The sequence below is a fragment of the Plecotus auritus genome (genome assembly GCF_963455305.1).
Source record: "Plecotus auritus genome assembly, chromosome: 7".
Lineage (NCBI taxonomy): Eukaryota > Metazoa > Chordata > Mammalia > Chiroptera > Vespertilionidae > Plecotus > Plecotus auritus.
Window position 1 is genome coordinate 142,206,648 of NC_137774.1, and position 18,470 is coordinate 142,225,117.

Genomic DNA, 18,470 nt, shown 5'->3' on the forward strand with positions numbered 1-18,470 from the left:
TGAACCATAAATCTTACAGATTAATAAGAAGATCTAACATTTCATATTAGAAAGGGTATAGGACCTCCAACTCATCTTGTTTATTTGAACAATAATTTCTTGAGTTGAAAAAAAATATTAATGGATGTTTCAGATTCTCTCAAGTTAGATATGTTCTTCCTTAGCACCTAAAATATGTTTTGCTTATCAGATCCTTTGTCATGCATCTAGCTCCTTGCTGCCCCACTGTGGATTATTTTGTAATAAGGTCACTAACATACCTTTTTCAAGAAAAATAAGTTGGCTTGCAAAATGTGAACTTTCCAGAAGTATTTACATTAACTCATCTTATGCTTTGCCCTCCCATCTCCTACCATTTCATTACTGTTGTTCTGTTCATTTAAAATTGAGTGCAGAGTTGCTTAGAGATAAGTAAAATACTTAAAACCATGGATTTAAATATGACAAAGTAAAAAATAATTACTAAGATTGTGTTTGTTATTAAAAATTATTTTGCTTAACATATTAGCAAATATGAATATTCTAAATTACTTCATTAGTAAGGTCAACTTAGAAACAATAAATTTCAAGATGTCCATAATTCAAGAATGAGATATGAGATATAGTTATTAAATGACTAATGTATCCAACTAACTCACAAGGAGTTCTGATAATTAGTGGCCATTGGCCATATAGCTAAAAGAAATCAACCTTCTAGAATTCAAATTGTTCTTAACACCTCAGTAAATTGATTCTAGGTTAATGAAGCATTCTATGTTTTCATTTATAAAATAAAAACCTAAATAATGTTTTAGATGTGGTATATAGATATTAAGACCAAAAGAGCTTAAAAATTTTGAGAACACAAATAAATCAATTCCAACTCTACCTGAAGCTCTCTCCTCCATTACCCAACTTTATTTCCAGGATACCCCAAAATTATACTTCTGACTGAAGAAATTAGATAACTATATTCCATTAAATCAATGCTATTTGGTAACAGCTCAGCACAAGAACCCAAAGCACTTTTTCCATAACTTGAGAACATCTGTGTATTCCAGTCTTTAAGTATACACAAAACGGGCTCCCTTTTGATCAGTGTGACTGTTTGTTCAGGAAGTACTATGTACAGGTGGATATCTAATAACTACCAATTGATGGTAAGAGCTAAGGCTGAATAGACAGCAATCTAGAATACCAAATAGTTGAAAAAGAAGTGGGGAGCTCTAGTAGGAAGAACTGCAGTTGGTTAGAATTGGATTTAAATTTTAGTTACACACCTTACCAGCCGCACAACTGGGGTCCATGTTGCTTTTAACCTGAACCTGTTTTTACAACTGGAAAATGGAAATAACTCAAGCCTTACAGTGTTGCTACGAGGATTTAGAATACCAGTAAAGTACCAAGCATAGAGTTTGGCACATAATAAGTACTCAATAAATATTTTCTCCTTCCCTTTCTTGGTCTATTGATAGTTAACTTTTAAACATTAAAAGGTTTTTAAACATTGCCCCTGCCGGATGGCTCAGTTGGTTGGAACATCGTCCCTGCACCAAAAAGGTTGTACGTCAGATTCCCATTGGGGGCACATATGTAGGTTGTGGGTACAATTCCTGGTTGTGGGGGGTGTGGGAGAGGCAACCAATAGATGTTTCTCTTTCCCTCTCTCAAAGCAATAAAAACTTATCCTTGGGTGAGGATTTAAAAAATAAGTTTTTATATATCAAAATTTTCTTTTAAAAAGTAGAATATTGGAAATAAAAATATTACGTAGACTATTTTTCTGAGCAGTTGAAATGTTTCCCCCATTTACTAAACAGAGCAATTAAAAAGCAGAAAAATGCTAAAAATTGAGAAATTGTATCTCTTCACCAAGCTCCTCTGAAAGTATGAAACATTCTAAACAGCATTTATTTTCCAGACCCAGCGTTTATTTAGGAATATATTTAGCACTGAATGTGAACATGTGCACTTTCTTAAATATCAAGCGACTTTAAAATGGGCCAAGAAAAAATTAAACATTTCATTCATAGTCATAAGAAAAAGCAAATTCAACTAAATGGCATCAAAAACATTATTTGGTGTTGTGAAGAGCGATATCTAAACAATTACATAAACACAAAAGAATATGTGACACAGAACCATTAAAATCACTGTGTCATAAACATGCAGTTGCAGGGATCAACGATACCCACAGTAAATGAGGTTAAATTAATTCTTCAGTTTTGGTTCAATGCGCTAAAATATTACCAGCTTATTTTAAGCTCATTTTAACATAAAGTGTTGCTTTCAACTCTATACTTCTTAATCAAGTTTTCTTAAAGCAAGTAGCCAAGAACTAGTTAGAGAATTCTCAAGTAAACTTAATTTCTAAAAAGAGAAAGGGCTACTGTACTTCTGATACTAAAGTACAAAGTAGATGGAAAATTTCCTCTAACCTTCAATTTCCTCATGTTTTACAACCAAGATAATAATCTTCTCATAGACTTATTTTGAAGATTAAATAAGGTTAGCCATGAAAAATTGCTGAGACATAAAATATGGCATATAGTAAAAACACTCAAATGCTTGAATTATCTTGTATTATCTAAACAAAGACTAGCATTAAGAATAAAACCAGGAGGTCACCGTTTGGTTCCCAGTCAGCACACATGCCCGGGTTGCGTGCTTGATCATTAGTAGGGGGCATGCAAAAGATGGCTGATCGATACTTCTCTCTCATCATTGATGTTTCTCTCTCTCTCTCCCTCTCTGAAATCAATAAAAATATATTTTTTAAAAGAATTTAGAAAGAAAAAGACATTCCTGTTTATGAAATTATTTCCTATGAAAAATTATGCTTAAAATACCTTTAAAGCTTGCTAAAAACATGTATTTTAATAAATAGCTTAACACAAGTTAAGACCTTCTATTTATTTATAGCCACGGTATCATCCGGAATAATGGAATGTAGGTTTACATAATCTTGAATCAATGAAGGTCCTCATTTTGCTGCTGTTACTATGGCAACCTACTCCACCTGGTGGCAGAGTACTTATTAATAGATTAAGGGAACAGTCCTAAGAAAAAAGCAAAACCTTAAAACTGACAAAACTAAAAATGTAAACGTTCATGCATTCAACAAAATAGTGCAGTAAAAACTAATTTCGATGAAAAAGCACTAACACTGCAACTTCAGAAATCATTTCACATAAAGCTTACACCACTCCAAAGAAATACGTAAGTCTAAGAGGTCAATTCTTCTATATTTAAATTTTTAAAAGGCCTTTCCACTTTTCCATATCTTGGCTACTGTGATAATGCTGCAATAAACATAGGGGTACATATATCTTTGGGAATAAATGTTTTTAAATTTTGGTGGTAGAAATCCAGAAGAGTTACTGGATCTATGCTTCATTTTTTTTGAGAAACTTTCAGTTTACATTCCCACCAGCAGTGAATGAGGGTTCCTTTTCTCCACAACCTCTCTAACACTTGTTATTACTTGTCTTGTTGATAATACCCAACCTAATAGGTGTGATGTGATGTCCAACTGTCCTTTGCTAGATGACTGGACAAAGATGTGGTACAAATATACAACGGAATACTACTCGGCCATAAAATGCAATACTGCCATTTGCGACAACATGGATGGACCTTGGGAATATCATGATAAGTGAAATAAGTCAGACAGAAAAAGTCAAGAACCTATGACTTCACTCATATGTGGGATATAAAACTGAAAGCAAAAATGAACAAACAAAAACTCAGACACACAACAGTATGGTGGTTATCAGAGGGAAAGGGGACTGGGTGGTACAAAGGTAGAGGGTGTTAAATATATGGTGGTGAAAGGAGATTTGACCTTGGGTGGTGAACACACATTGCAATACCCAGGTGATCCTATATAAAAGCCTAATCTGCTCAGTGTCCAGTCGTCCGTTCAACCAATCAAAGCATGATATGCTAATGATCTGCTAAGGCCGCTCAACTGCTCGCTATGATGTGCACTGACCACCAGGGGCAGACGCTTTGACCAGTAAGTTAGCTTGCTGCTGGGGTCTGGCTAATTGGGACTAAGCAAGAGGGGCCAGACACGCCCTGGGGCCCTCCCCGACTGGCCAACCTCCCGAGTCCCTCCCCAGCCCCAGCCCCGATTGTGCACCAGTGGGGTCCCTTGGCCTGCCCTGCGCCCTCTCAAAATCTGGGACCCTTTGGGGGATGTCGGATCACCGGTTTCAGCCTGATCCCGCAGGCCAGGCTGAGGGACCCCACTGGTGCACAAATTGGTGCACTGGGATTCTAGTATATTATAAAATTATACACTTGAAACCTATATTACTTTATTAATTAATTAACAAAACAAAAAAAACTTGCCCCTGCCATCCCACCCTCCAAAAACACCAGCAGCAGCACCATCTGCTAGTGCTACCACCACGTTAAAATAATGGGTCACAAAAAAGAAGTAAAACTTTTCAAATAATTTTGCCCAATACCATCCATCCTTCCTCCTCAGATTCAATGCTGTGGCAAGCCCGCTTAGAGAAATGTTTACTCTGAAAAGGAAAATGTTTTGATATTACTGTACTGATTCCACTTGTAAAGAAAATCTTGTCCCGCTTAGTTAAAATACTTATTTTCATTTGTCATCAGTAAACACGTTGGTAAAAATTTTAAGCATATCAAACCTGCTGGAACTACGAGATCTTCTTGATGCATTGTAACTTCTGGGTGGTGTTCTGGATTTTTTATCCTTCTTTCTTTTCTCATCTATCTCTTTGGATCTGTCCTTTTCTCGTTCCTTTTCTTTATCCTGTTCCTTTTCCTTCTCTTTGTCTCGCTCCTTTTCATGCTCTTTTTCCCGCTCTCTCTCTCTGTCCTTTTCCTTGTCTTTATCTTTATCCCGGTCTTTTTCCCGTTCTTTATCTTTGTTTTTACCACGTTCCTTTTCTTTTTCACGTTCCTTTTCCCTGTCTCTCTCTTTTTCCCTTTCCTTTTCTTTATCTTTTTCTTTCACTCTTTCCTTTTCCTTGATCTTTTCTCGGGTGTCTTTTCTCTTGTCCCTTTAAAAACAAAAAAAAGTAAATTCACAACTGAAATAATTCTACTCCCCAAAAGGACCTTCCTCTCTTTCTTCAATAATTATCAACACAAAACAATTTATAATAGCTATAAGACATAACAAGTTTCTATATTAACTCAGTTGTAACTGAAGCTACTAAATAAAACAAATATCACTATGACCAGTGCTACTAAATCGTTAAGAGCCCACGCATCAAAGGGTTGGAAGTTCAATTCCCAGTCAAGGGCACTTACCTGGGTTGCAGGTTTAATCTCTGGACCAGTTGTGGTGTGTGCAGGAGGTGGCCAATGTGTCTCTCTCACACCAATGTTTTTTTCTCTCTCTCTCTCTCTTTTCCCTTGCCTATCTCCCTTCTACTCTTTCTAGGTATTGATGTAAAAAATTACCTCAGATGAGGATTAAAATAAATGATTAATAAAATAAAAACAAATACCAGGTGGAATTAAGTACAGAAACCTCATGAGTCATAATGGCAATCAGATCCAAACCATTGGCAACCAATATTAATCATCACTAAAACAATCAGAAAAAAAGTTTACTTTCCCTCACAACAGATTTTTAACAAATGAAGCCTTTTCTTCCCCTGCCCCCAAAACTCACCGTGAATGTGAACGACTCCTTGACTTTCGTCTTTCCCTGGACTTAGAGCGTTTTTTATGTGGGCTCTTAGATCTACGTCTATCTTTTTGTCTTGAACGTGATCTATTATGGGATCTACTCCTAAAGAAAAACAAATTGTTAGAATGTCAAACTTTTTTCTTAGAATTTTAATTTTTAATGATGTCTTTCAAATAAGAGAATTTTAAAAACTATCCCAAAGTATGTATCAATATTTTAAAATTCTCCACTATGTAGTACTTCAGTTAGATTATCTAAAATACTTTATTTATGGAAACTTTATCAGATTGGTCATTATCCAGAACACCAAGAAAAAAACAGAGAAAGAATGTAAGTTATTTTCTGTGTCAGATTTAAGTTAGTATTTCTCAGGAGTGGCTTTCTTTTGCTAATTTATTTTCCTTTGTTTTCCCCCCTCCAGAATGTCTCACAAAACAGAATATACCTCTGTGAAAACAGGAGACAAAATAATGCTAGCTCTGTGCATTATGTCTTCTTCTCATGCGAATCTCTTTTGCCAATTATTACATGGCTTAGTATAGACGACTTCTCCTATGATCCAAATTTCCACATCATAAATTGTCTTTAACTCTTGACTTGCATGTAATGACTGCCTGGAACTACAACTTATCTTGATAAGTTGTAATCTTGAGTAGTGATTACATAGTTCAATAATTTCTATAAATTATGCTGTTTGTCATAATACATATTAAGAAGATATAAGCAGCATAGTACTAGTGACAGTATAGTGTGACAGAAAAATAAACATCATTACTTATGAGTTAAAGCTAGACATAACCAAACACTGGATTTGTAAGGCCCTGATTTTATAACTATACTAGTGACTGGCGCCAGCGAGAGCTTTATATGTATCGTGCATGTGCAAGTCAACTTAGCTTTTTATATAGTATATACCAGAGGCCCGATGCACTAAGATTCGTGCAAGAATGGGCCTTCCTTCCCCCGGCTGCTTGCACCGCCTTCGCTCTGGCAGGAGCCTCCTTTCTGCCTTCCCATGCTGCCCAGAGGTCCGGAGCTGCTGAGGCGGTGCGGAATGCCACTCAGCACCTGCATATGCAAATTAACCCACCATCTTTGTTGGGTTAATTTGCATACTCACTCCTGATTGGCTGGTGGGCGTCATGAAGGTATGGTCAATTTGCATCTTTCTCTTTTATTAGTGTAGCTAGAATAAACTTGCTTAATTAGACCTGCTTCCTGATTTAGCTAAGCTTTTTTCAGCCCAATGAAGCACCCCAACTTATAATTGTCATCAACACAGCAGTAAATATCAACACAAAGCAGATTATTATTGTTGATCACACAGGGAGAATAAAGGGTAAAATATTTAACTGCAACAGTGTTTGACTATATTCTGAGAAGTGAGAAAACCTGAAGTCATTTTCAATGTCTACCATTTCTTCTTTTCAGTCAGGTCAAGTTTCTAAACTTCCTAAATCTGTTTTCTGGCTAATGAAAAGAAAATAGGATTCTATCAAGTCTCCTAGCTACCTACTCCAGGACTTCTGTGAAGATCAAATGAGATGAGGCATGTGAAAACACTTCACAGACATTTGGTTAAAGTGTAAAATATTTGCACCTGGCTATAAAGCAAGTCATGTTCCTGGGCTGCAGAAACTCCAAGGAGGCTAGTCGCTAGGGAGAGGAAACCGGGCATTGCTACGTGATGTCATTACCCGGCACCCACAGTGACTGTTTCCAAGCTGGGCTGGGCTGTAAGCCGCATTTTGCACCATGGGGTCTTGGCAGCGATGGCTGCGATTTGGTGGGGTGTCGCTCTGGGAAGGTGGTGGGGTCTGTTTCCCACTTGGGGGAAGCCAAGTGTTGCTTTGTTGGTGCCAGGTCCGTGGTACCATTTCTTTGTAAATGGCCAGTGCATGTCATGGAAGCTCCTGTGTTGAGCGTCTGCCCCATGATGGTCAGTGTGCATCTTATTTTCAACTGAACCAGTTGAACATACACTTAGCATATTAGCCTTTTACATATATAGATAAAGATAGCTATTAAAAGAAACCTTATTACTGGAATTCTAGAAGTAAAAAAATAAGTTTTTCCAATTGTGTAATTGTCTAGGCTCCTTTCCCCACTGAAATAACTGTTTATGTAATATCCTATCTAATAAAAGAGCAATATGCAAACTGACCGTCACTCCAACACATAAGATGGCCACCCCATGTGGTCAAAAATGGCTGCCCCCATGTGGACACAAGATGGCTGCCACAAGATGGCCGACAGGGGAAGGCAGTTGTAGGCAATCAGGCCAGCAGGGAAGGGCAGTTGGGAGGGACCAGGCCTGGAAGGGAGGGCAGTTGAGGGTGATCAGGCCTGCAGGGAGGGCAGTTAGGGGTGACCAGGCCGGCAGGGGAGGGCAGTTAGGGGATATCGGGCCAGCAGGGGAGCAGTTAGGCATCAATCAGGCTGGCAGGGGAGTGGTTAGGGGGTGATCAGGCTGGCAGGCAGAAGCAGTTACGGGCAATCAGCCAGGCAGGCAGGCAAGCGGTTGGGAGACAACAGTTTTGGATTGTGAGAGGGATCCCAGATTGGAGAGGGTGCAGACTGGGCTGAGGGACACACAACCTCCCATGCACGAATTCCGTGCACTGGGCCTCTAGTCTATATATATATAAAGGCCTAAGTGACCGGCTGACTGGCCGGCAGCTATGACACACACTGACCACCAGGGGGCAGACGCTCAACATAGGAGCTACCGAGCGACAGAAACTTTGCAGAGTGCCCTCTCGCACTCCGGGACCTCTCAGGGAATGGCAGATTGCCAGTATCGGCCCAATCCCCACAGGCCAAGCCAAGGGACCCCACTGATGCACGAATCCGTGCACGGATCCTCTAGTCTTTTTCATAATGAAATATCATAGGAACTATAAAAATATAACAATACTGAATGCACACAACCTTAATAATAAACTGATGATTCACTGGCTTTGGAGTCAGACAATCTGACCCTAACACTCAGCTCTGCCACACACTAGCTGTGAGAACTCTGACTAGTCAACCTCTCTAACCTGAGTTTCTTCATTTGTAAATGGAGTAAGAATTATACCTACATCTACTAGGGCTGTCATGAGGATTAAGTCAGATGATGTATGGAAAATTAACTGTCTAGCAGCCTCTGGCACAGAGTAAATGATTAAAATTCCTAACTCTCACTATCATCACCATCAACAATAAAAATGAAAACTTTAAATTCTATCTTTATTCCAAGAGGTCAAATGAGCTTCCATAAGTATGCTATATATAATTAAAACTCATTTTGAGAGTCATGTTTTCATTAATTAAAACCAATATCTATAAAAGAAACACATATAGTTAAATGCTTGTTGTATACTATGAAACCAGAAAACCCTTGATTAATGAAATCTTTTTTAAACACATTTTTTAGTCAAAATTTGTTTTCTAACAGCTAATTTTCAACGGAACCACTCATCTATTATGTCCTTAAAAATTATACATTTATCTTCATACCATGTTTTTAATATAAGAAGATAATAAGTCAGAGTTTGTTGAAATTTTTATCAATAATAACCTAAGAGACACAAGGATCAAGTAATAGGTATTAAGGCAAAAATGTAAAACTGAGAACATTTTTAGTCCATTTACAGACATCCACATATGATAATGTAATAAAGGGCCTTTGCTTCTATGTACTTAATAAAAAGTCTTAAGATTTCTGTTATTAACTTTACTAAAAATATAAATAATGTTTTAATCAAACAGTGCTTTCCACCTTAATTAAGCAAAGAAACCCCTTTTAAATATTTAACCAGACCCCTGATAAAAGTTACTTGGCTTCCTTCCTTACCCTATAGGTCTCCTCAGAGTTTGAAAGTTACTGCCCAAGAATAATTATTGTATTTTAATTTTGACATTAAATATTTCTGTGTCTCTGCATCACCCTCTAGTCAATTACAAGATTTTTAACTAGGAATGCTAAGTTTCTAACTAGGAATGCTAAAAGCTTCAAATCAAGAGTAAATCTAATCCAAAGGAGAAACCAAGATGGCGGCATACGTAAACACCTAAACTGCTGCCTCGCACAACAATTTCAAAACTACAACTAAAAGACAAAACGGACATCATCAAGAACCACAGGAAGGCTGGCTGAGTGGAAATTCTACAACGAGAAGGAAAGAGAAAAGCACACTGAGACTCAGAGGAGCTGCAGAAGGCAGAGGTACCGAGGCTGACTGGCCGGCAGCTATGACACACACTGACCGCGTGGAGAGGGCTGGCAACTGAGTGCACGGCTGGCTTTCTAAATCGGGAGGGAGACAAAAGCTCCCAGCTGCCCTGAACTCCAGTTCCGGGTGAGACTCTGGGGACCCAGACTCATACAGGGAGAAACTGGACTGTCAGGAAAGAGAAAAGCACACCAAGACTCAGAGGAACTGTGGAAGGCAGAGGTACGGAGGCGCGCACGCGCGCAGAGAGGGCTGGCAACTGAGAGTACACGGCTGTCTTTCTCAACTGGAAGGGAGACAAAAGCTCCCGACTGCTCTGAACTCCAGTTCCAGGCGAGAATCTGGGGACCCAGACTCATTCGGGGAGAAACAGGACTGTGTGGCAGAGGGCGAAACTCAAGGGCAGCTTTCTCTGAGGTGCTTGCAGCGATTACCGCGGGACACTGAGACCCAGGGGCCTCTTAGGGCAGGGCTGACTGGAAGCCATTGCTGTCTGTTCCACCCTGAGACTCCGCCCCATGCAAGCTGAGCAGAGAGGCTTTTGCAAGTCTTGTCTCATAAGGGTGTCTCCAGCACAGAAGTTCTCCCAGCATAGACACAGCTGATCCTCACAGCCAATTGGCCTGGAGGTCAATTCCTCCCAGTGATACCAACAACTATCAAGGCTTAACTACAACAACACTGTACACACAGCCCACAAAGGGGTGCACCAAGAGTGTCCACCTCAGGTAACTGGGGAGGCAGAGCCACTGGGCCCTATAGGACACCTAGCACACAAAGCCACTCTATCAACTCAGGGAAGCAGCCAAATTGCAGAGACAAAGAAACAGGTCACAAATAAAAGAAATGGATGAAAGCAAACGACTGGATATAGAATTCAAAACCACGGTTATAAGGTTTTTCAAGAATTTTCTAGAAAAGGCCAATAAATTTAGTGAGACCCTCGAGGAAATGAAAAAGGACCAACTAGAAATTATGCATACACTGACTGAAATAAAAAATAATATACAGAGATCCAACAGCAGACTAGAGGATCGCAAGAATCAAGTCAAAGGTTTGAAATACAAAGAAGCAAAAAACACCCAACCGGAAAAAAAAAAAAAGAATCCAAAAATATGAAGATAGTGTAAGGAGCCTCTGGGACAACTTCAAGCGTACCAACATCAGAATTATGGGGGTGCCAGAATAAGAGAGAGAGCAAGATACTGAAAACCTATTTGAAGAAATAATGACCAAAAACTTCCCCCACCTGGTGAAAGAAATAGACTTACAAGTCCAGGAAGAGGCGAGAACCCTGAACAAAAGGAATCCAAAGAGGACCACACCAAGACACATCATAATTAAAATGCCAAGGGCAAAAGACAAAGAGAGAATATTAAAAGCAGCAAGAGAAAAACAAGTTAGTTACCTACAAGGGGGCATCCATAGGACTATCAGCTGATTTCTCAACAGAAACTATGCAGGCCAGACAGGAGTGGCAAGAAATATTCAAAGTGATGAGTAGCAAGAACCTACAACCAAGATTACTCTACCCAGCAAAGCTATCAATCAGAATTGAAGGGCAGATAAAGAGCTTCACAGATAAGAAAAAGCTAAAGGAGTTCATCACCGCCAAACCAGTATTATTTGAAATGCTGAAAGGTATTCTTTAAGAAGAGAAAGATGAAGAAAAAGGTAAAGATAAAAATTATGAACAACAAATACATATCTATCAACAAGTGAATCTAAAAATCAAGTGAATAAAAAATCTGATGAACAGAATAAACTGGTGAATATAATAGAATCAGGGGCATAGACAGGGAGTGGACTGACAATTCTCAGGGAGAAAGGGGTGTGGGGGATGTGGGAAGAGACTGAACAAAAATCGTACACCTATGGATGAGGACAGTGGGGGGGTAAGGGCAGAGGGTGGGGTGGGAACCGGGTGGAGGGAAGCTATGGGGGGAAAAAAGAGGAACAATTGTAATAATCCGAACAATAAAGATTCATTAAAAAAAAAAAAAAAGCAGTGAATAAGAGGAAAGACTTTAAAAAAAAAAGAATAAATCTAATCCAACCAAAGATAAGATTTAAATTACTGTTAGCAATTCTCATTTTAGAGTAATGTGCAAAATTGCATTTATAAATTAAAGTGAATAAAGGGCAACTTACCATCATGTTACAAAAATCATTTGTAAGTCAGCTGTTTGCCACAAAATGTTATTAAATGTCTTATAGTCCTATGCTGGTCTGTAAAAGTTACTTAACTTTAAAATATAATAATTAGAATGCTACCCATCTTTTCTAACACTGTCCTGATGAGAACACATGAAAATTTGGAAACAAAAAATGGGAACAAATCATCCCAGTCCTAACCAAGATCACAGTGACAAAAAACCCCTTCCTCCTCCTAAGGGGAAGGAATAAGAAGGGTGGGGGCTTTAGAAGCACCTGAGGACAGTGAGAACGTAGAAAGGGGGCCTTCAAAAGAAAGGGCTCCTACAACCCACACTCCTGCTAAGTCTAGCAGGTCAGAGCTAGCGCTAAGGGTATCCAGCAGGGAAGGGAAAGCCAAGAAATGTCTGCCATCCCTCTCCCCTACTAGGGTGGGGGAAGTTACTTCCAAGTCAAGATCCTTAAGTTTTCTGAGTAAGGGTAGTTTTTTTTTTCCCCTTTAAACACAAATCATCCTCTTATGTATTTAAGAACTTAGTAAAAGCCATTTATGTTTCTATAAACCATGTATAAAAATAACATATGCTTACCAAAAACATGTATAAAAGTGTGTGTGTATTCATGTGTGTGTGTGTGTGTAGATATGTGTATGTGTGTATATATACAGTTGACCCTTGAACAATGCGGGGGTTGAAGTGCTGACCCACCGGACAATCAAAAATCTTCTGACTCCCCCAAAACTTCAGTCATCCCTCAGAATCCACAAAAGATTGATTCCAGAACTAACCCCTCCCACCACAGATACCAAATTCTGCAAATGTTCAAGTCCCTTATACAAAACTAGAGGCCCAGTGCAAACATTCGTGCGGGGGGAGGGGGGGAGCTCAGCCCTGCCTGTACCCTCTCACAGTCCGGGACCCCTCGTCTTTACTGCTCGCCTGCTCGCTGCTCCTTAGCACTGCCACGGAGGCAGGAGACGTTCCTGCCATGCCGCTGCACTCACCACCTGTGAGCCCGGCTTCTGGCTGAGCGGCGCTCCCCCTGTGGGAGTGCACTGACCACCAGGGGGCAGCTCCTGCATTGAGTGTCTGCCCCCTGGTGGTCAGTGTGCATCAGAGCGACCAGTCATTCCGCCAGTTGTTCCGCTGGTCAATTTGCATCTTAGGGTTTTATTATATAGGATGGCATGGAACAATGCATATGGTAGGCCTCTCACTTTTGTGGATTCCTAACTGCAGATCGAAAATATGTACTGTCTTCGATATGTGGTTGATTGAATACATAAACCCTAAACCCACAGATATGGAGAGCTATATATTTACTGAAAAGAATCCACATATAGGTGGACCCATGCAGTTCAAACCCATGTTGTTCAAGGGTCAATTGTATGCATGCCAAGAATAAGTAATTTATAATGCTACATAGTTAGACCTATATGAAAGCAGTTCCATGAATGAGAAACATAATTAACAAATTTCAGTTCAGACTGAACAATCCTCCTCCCCATTAACCCTTGCACAAAGGGAAAATATCCAAATATACTTAAAATGATGAGAGCAAAAACCTTAAAGTGGACAGTTAAAATATTTGCCCCAACAGATAAAGCTTCCCAGAGATTATAAAGGAAACAATGATGTCAATCATTAAGTTTGGTTTTATTCTAGCCTAGAAAACCACTAAGGTATTAGATTTGGAGCCTGGCTCTTGTAATCAACACAAAATGAACTCTTCAATTCAATTCTGTATTTCCTTGACCTCCTTTATGTTCACCACATCCTGTCAACCTATACTAATGTCGACAATCTAGCACCACTGCTTCTATACCCCTTTCCTTCTCCAGTTCTGGCTTCTGCTGCACTGGTCATTCCTTTTACATGAAACAACTTCCTTCACTTGGATCTGAACTTTCCTTATTGTAAGGCCATGGGTGGGAGAATACAGTAAAACCACATCCCAAAAGAGATTTTGCAAACTAAGAATAACAGAGAAGTATAAACCAGTAAATAGCAAGAAGTATACCCTATTAGAGTCATAGAAATAATATTTTCCTATCTCATTGTTTCAATCTCCTTGAACAACACAGAAAAACAGACTAAACTGAGCTTGCCGGTGAGGTTCCCTCCCCTCAAACTCTCCCCTCCTTTTCTAATACCCTCACACCACACACACATAAACATGCACACACTTTTCTCTACCTCTTCTCTTTAGGCCTAGGTATATGTGTGCATACAGCATGCAGTTAGAATCCACTATATACATTTCCACATTTCAGTAATAGTCCCTCCACATCTTAAAGACAATTGAGATCCCCTTTGAGTCAAACACAACAGATTTAAAAAGAAAAACAACAGAACTATGCTCAAAAATAAAACAAAACAGAAACAGAGCTTAAGCACAATACAACAGTTGGAACTAAAGCTTCAAGTTACTCCTGTTTCAGGTCCCGAAATACTAAAGAGAGGTAAGGACTTTAAAGCAAGATCTGGGATGGTACTTCCAACACTTGAGTGGACTGGGAAGGGGGAGGGGGCAGCAACTTCAGCAATCAGCCATCAGCATCCCCATACACATGGTTCCCTTTTCTCAATATGCAAAGTTTCTGCCAGTCTGTATAAACACTAGTTTACTCTTAGAAAAATCAGAAACATTGCATCTTAAGATAGAAAACCAACTTCTAAAACTAAAAATTCATTGAAATAACAATGACATATTAAAAATTGCATTTTTAACTATAGTTAATTACAATTAAAGCAATATTTCATGGTAACCATACTTTCTGGTGAACTCTATGAAATTTCCAAATTCTGACATTTGGACAAAAACTCAGAAATCTTAACTATTTTTAATACAAAACCAAAAAAAAATTTAAAGTGATAGCAGAAATTCTCACCTGTGTTTTGATTGTGATCTTTTCCTTCTAGAGTGGGATTTTGAGCTAGACCTGGATTTGGAACGAGTGTGGGAACGAGATCGACCGCCTTTTCTTTCATTGCTCTTTCCAGACTCTGGGAGGAAAAAACCACTTTGCAGTGTAAGCTCAGAACAATTAAAGATCCCAGTTAATAATCAGGCACAAGTGGAATGTACCACATATAGTGCAAGGGGCCTACTCTCTGTACATCCTCCTCCTGTGCAATTATCCTTCAGAAACATCCAAGAAAGTCATTGCATAAACTCGTTGAGTGCAGCCACCCTGCAGCAGTACATATAAACCAGATGATTATAAACAGCTGTTCGTAATATTTTGTTGCTGCCATAATGTACGATTATAACATGTCTGTAATTCCTATAACAGTGATTTTAAATCCTTCTCCATTTATTTTGCTAGAATTAAGGCTTAAATTCTGAGTACTACTTTAGAAAACTTGCTCAAATGTAAACCATCTAGACAGTTTTAAATTGGATTTTTAAATTTTAGTTAGCAACACAAAAGTTTGAAGAGGTAAGTGTTCTTTTACCTTGCTAAAACAGTGTATTTTCCCTAACTCACAGAATCTCTTGTTTATATTTACAATTAAAACTTTGATGAAAAGTGAGTCTGCTTAATCATCACATTTTAAATATATTTATTCTTGGTTTTGGTCTCACAATAACATTTATACATTGCTTTAAGCAAGTCAGTTTTGAGCACTAATTTTGCTCTTAAAGTATAAAACTGATTAACTCAGGCTAATGTGCCTCAATTCAGTATCATGGGAAAAGAATGTGCTAAGTACTTCTTTGACCTTTGACATTAGTAAGTCACTTACTCTTTCTTGAGTTTCAGTCTTCTTGTTTGTAAAATGAAGGAACTGAACAAGATTAATTTCTAAAATTCCTTGAAGTTCTAAAATTCTATGATCTTAAACTATGACCTATGTAACAACACTATGACCTTACCTGGTTCAATAGCAGCTGAGATAAATGACTGAGCCTCTCGTACTCGCTTCATTACTTCTTCTAACTCCTTAGCTGCAGCCTGAGGTGTCATCTCAGGGGGTTTTACTATTGCATTGTTGGAGTGATTTATTCTAAATTAAAAACATTAGCATATCACAAATACACACCATCTTTTACAAAACATGAAACAATTAAGTATTTACATGATACATATATTTATGAATCGACGCCTCGAAAGCACATTAAAGAGTAATATAGCTAAATACAGAATAACCACAACCAACCTCAAAACCATAATGAATCTCATTTCCACCTGCCATCATCTCTTGCTAACAAAGCCAAAAGCAAGAGGAGAAAAAAAACTCTGAATGTTAGCTGACTTCTTTAACAACTTTAAAGACCAGGACAACTGCTTCCCCTGCACAGCTTAGAATTATAATAAATTAAAATGTTGACACCAATATTAAAATCAATCACTTAGATTATAAGAATTTGTTGGTAACTTCTGCACCCTGGGAAGAGCAAGGGAAGCTGTATATTCTGTACACTATTTTAATCACCCCTGGACCACAGCTGAGTCAAACACAGCTTTGAATGTGGGAGGCATTTAATAAAACTCTTTATCTACCAGGCAACAGTGGTTTCTCTGATGCACATAGAAGAATTTCTTCAGTCTCACCCCTTCCACAATAGAAGACAAGCATTCACTAGGAACGGTTATTTATCCTTTAAAGCAGAATCCTTATCGAACTGTATAACTAAGGTAATTACCTCAATAATCTGCATAAAATAAGAGTATCTGATATGCTACATCAATTTCTCATTTTGCAAACAAAGATAGAAGCCAACCTTAAAACTCAAAATGTATGATTCAGATCATTTCTGAGTACTTAATATTATTTTCTTCCTGGGATTTTGGATTTACCAAAATTCTTATTACTGTATTAAATAAATAAAAAAGTTCAAGCCATATGTTAAATTGTCCATTAGTCCTGTCATAATGCAAAGCCCACCTGACTTGTTAAAGCTTATGGAAAAATACCTATGATCATTACATAGGGTATATAACCAACATTAACATTAAACTAGAACTTATAAAATAGAAAATAAGATTCTTCAAATACAACCATAAAGGCTAAAATGGTATCTCAGGTATTCATTTAGTATATTTAACACAAAGTCTTCCTTTCTACAAATTGCCAATTACTATTAAAAAGGAAAAAAAAAGCCTTAATTACATCAAAAACACTTGAAAGTTTTTCAAAATCATTAAAATTTCTTTGTTTAGGGTTTCTTACTTCAATGGCCTGTCTCCAAACATAACTCCATTAAAAGCAAGGGCCCTTGGTACAGAATTTTGGTCTGCAAATTCCACAAAAGCAAACCGAGTTGGCTGAGTCTCATCACCTGCCATCCGTACAAACTTCACTTCTCCAACTTGTTTAAAAAATTCAAGTAGCTGGTCAGCTGTCGTTGTCTGAAGAAACAAAGCAAAATTTTAATAAAGTAATATTCTTTTAAAAAAATCATAAATATTACTTTATCAATCTATATGATTTTTAAGAAGGGGGAATCAGTGTCTTCGTTACCTGGGAATTCAAATTGCCAACATAGACTGTTCTCCTGATTTCATCAATTTTGGAAGGATCCACATTTCCCATAAGTGGTGGCTGTGGTATCTCTCCAAGTGTTGCAATATTGGGGTCTAGTGCTGCTGCTGGTATAGCTCCCAAACTGCTAAGGGAAACACCCAGCTATTAAGAAGAAGAAGAAGAAGAAAAAAGCACATTTTTGGTTAGTATCAAAAATTATCATTCTCTAATCTTGAAAAGAATTGATCAACTCAACAAGAATGGGAAGAAACTAGGGGCTCCTAACCACTTTAAGCCAGGGATATGTCTGAATTATTAAGAGGGAGGTCACAGCAGTTTTTAACGTAATTTGAAATGCAACATATTTCTTGACTATCTGGATATTTTATCTACTCTTAACCTTAACACTAAAACACTCAATTCTCATTATTTGCAGTAGTTATGTCCTACTGAATTCTCATTATCTGCAGTAGTTATGTCCTATCAAGTTGCCACAAACACTGAACTGTTGAATAGTGAATCACTGCTCCTAGAGAAAATCAGAAGGCTAGGTTCCTAACAAGCCTCTGGTCATAATATTTTCATCAACCAATACATAACCTTGTTTTACGTTATGTTTCTGTTTAAAGACACCTTATTTAACATTTATTGTTGATTCATTAACACTGAACTCACAGTCAGAAGCACTATCAACTCATTCCTGAATGAACCCTAACACACATTTTCTCTGTAAGCCACATCACACAGCCTTCCAGCCCTTAGAAACACTAGACAGCACTTTAGCACTACATTTGGGAGCTAATTTAAATGGTGAAATCATTAACAAAAAGTACAAAATGTGAAAAACATGGCACTAAACAGACCACAAAAAGGACTCTTATTTATAGGCATACCCTGGAGATATTGCTATTTCAATTACAGACCACAGCAACAGAGCGAGTTGTAATCTTTTTGGTTGCTGCAGGGTAT

The 18,470-nt window shown here is 38.2% G+C and overlaps 1 protein-coding gene across 4 annotated transcripts in view; it reads right to left on the minus strand.

Moving 5' to 3' along the window:
• SREK1 (splicing regulatory glutamic acid and lysine rich protein 1) overlaps window positions 1-18,470 on the minus strand; it is a 50,912-nt gene that overhangs the window by 9,010 nt on the left and 23,432 nt on the right. For all 4 annotated transcript variants that reach the window (XM_080679823.1, XM_080679822.1, XM_080679825.1 and 1 more), the window contains 6 exons: window positions 17,499-17,663; window positions 17,208-17,386; window positions 15,910-16,040; window positions 14,921-15,035; window positions 5,642-5,761; window positions 4,647-5,021 (listed from right to left, as the gene is read on the minus strand). In XM_080679823.1, the coding sequence (XP_080535949.1) occupies window positions 4,647-5,021; window positions 5,642-5,761; window positions 14,921-15,035; window positions 15,910-16,040; window positions 17,208-17,386; window positions 17,499-17,663 (1,085 nt within the window). The remainder of the gene's footprint in view (window positions 1-4,646; window positions 5,022-5,641; window positions 5,762-14,920; window positions 15,036-15,909; window positions 16,041-17,207; window positions 17,387-17,498; window positions 17,664-18,470) is intronic.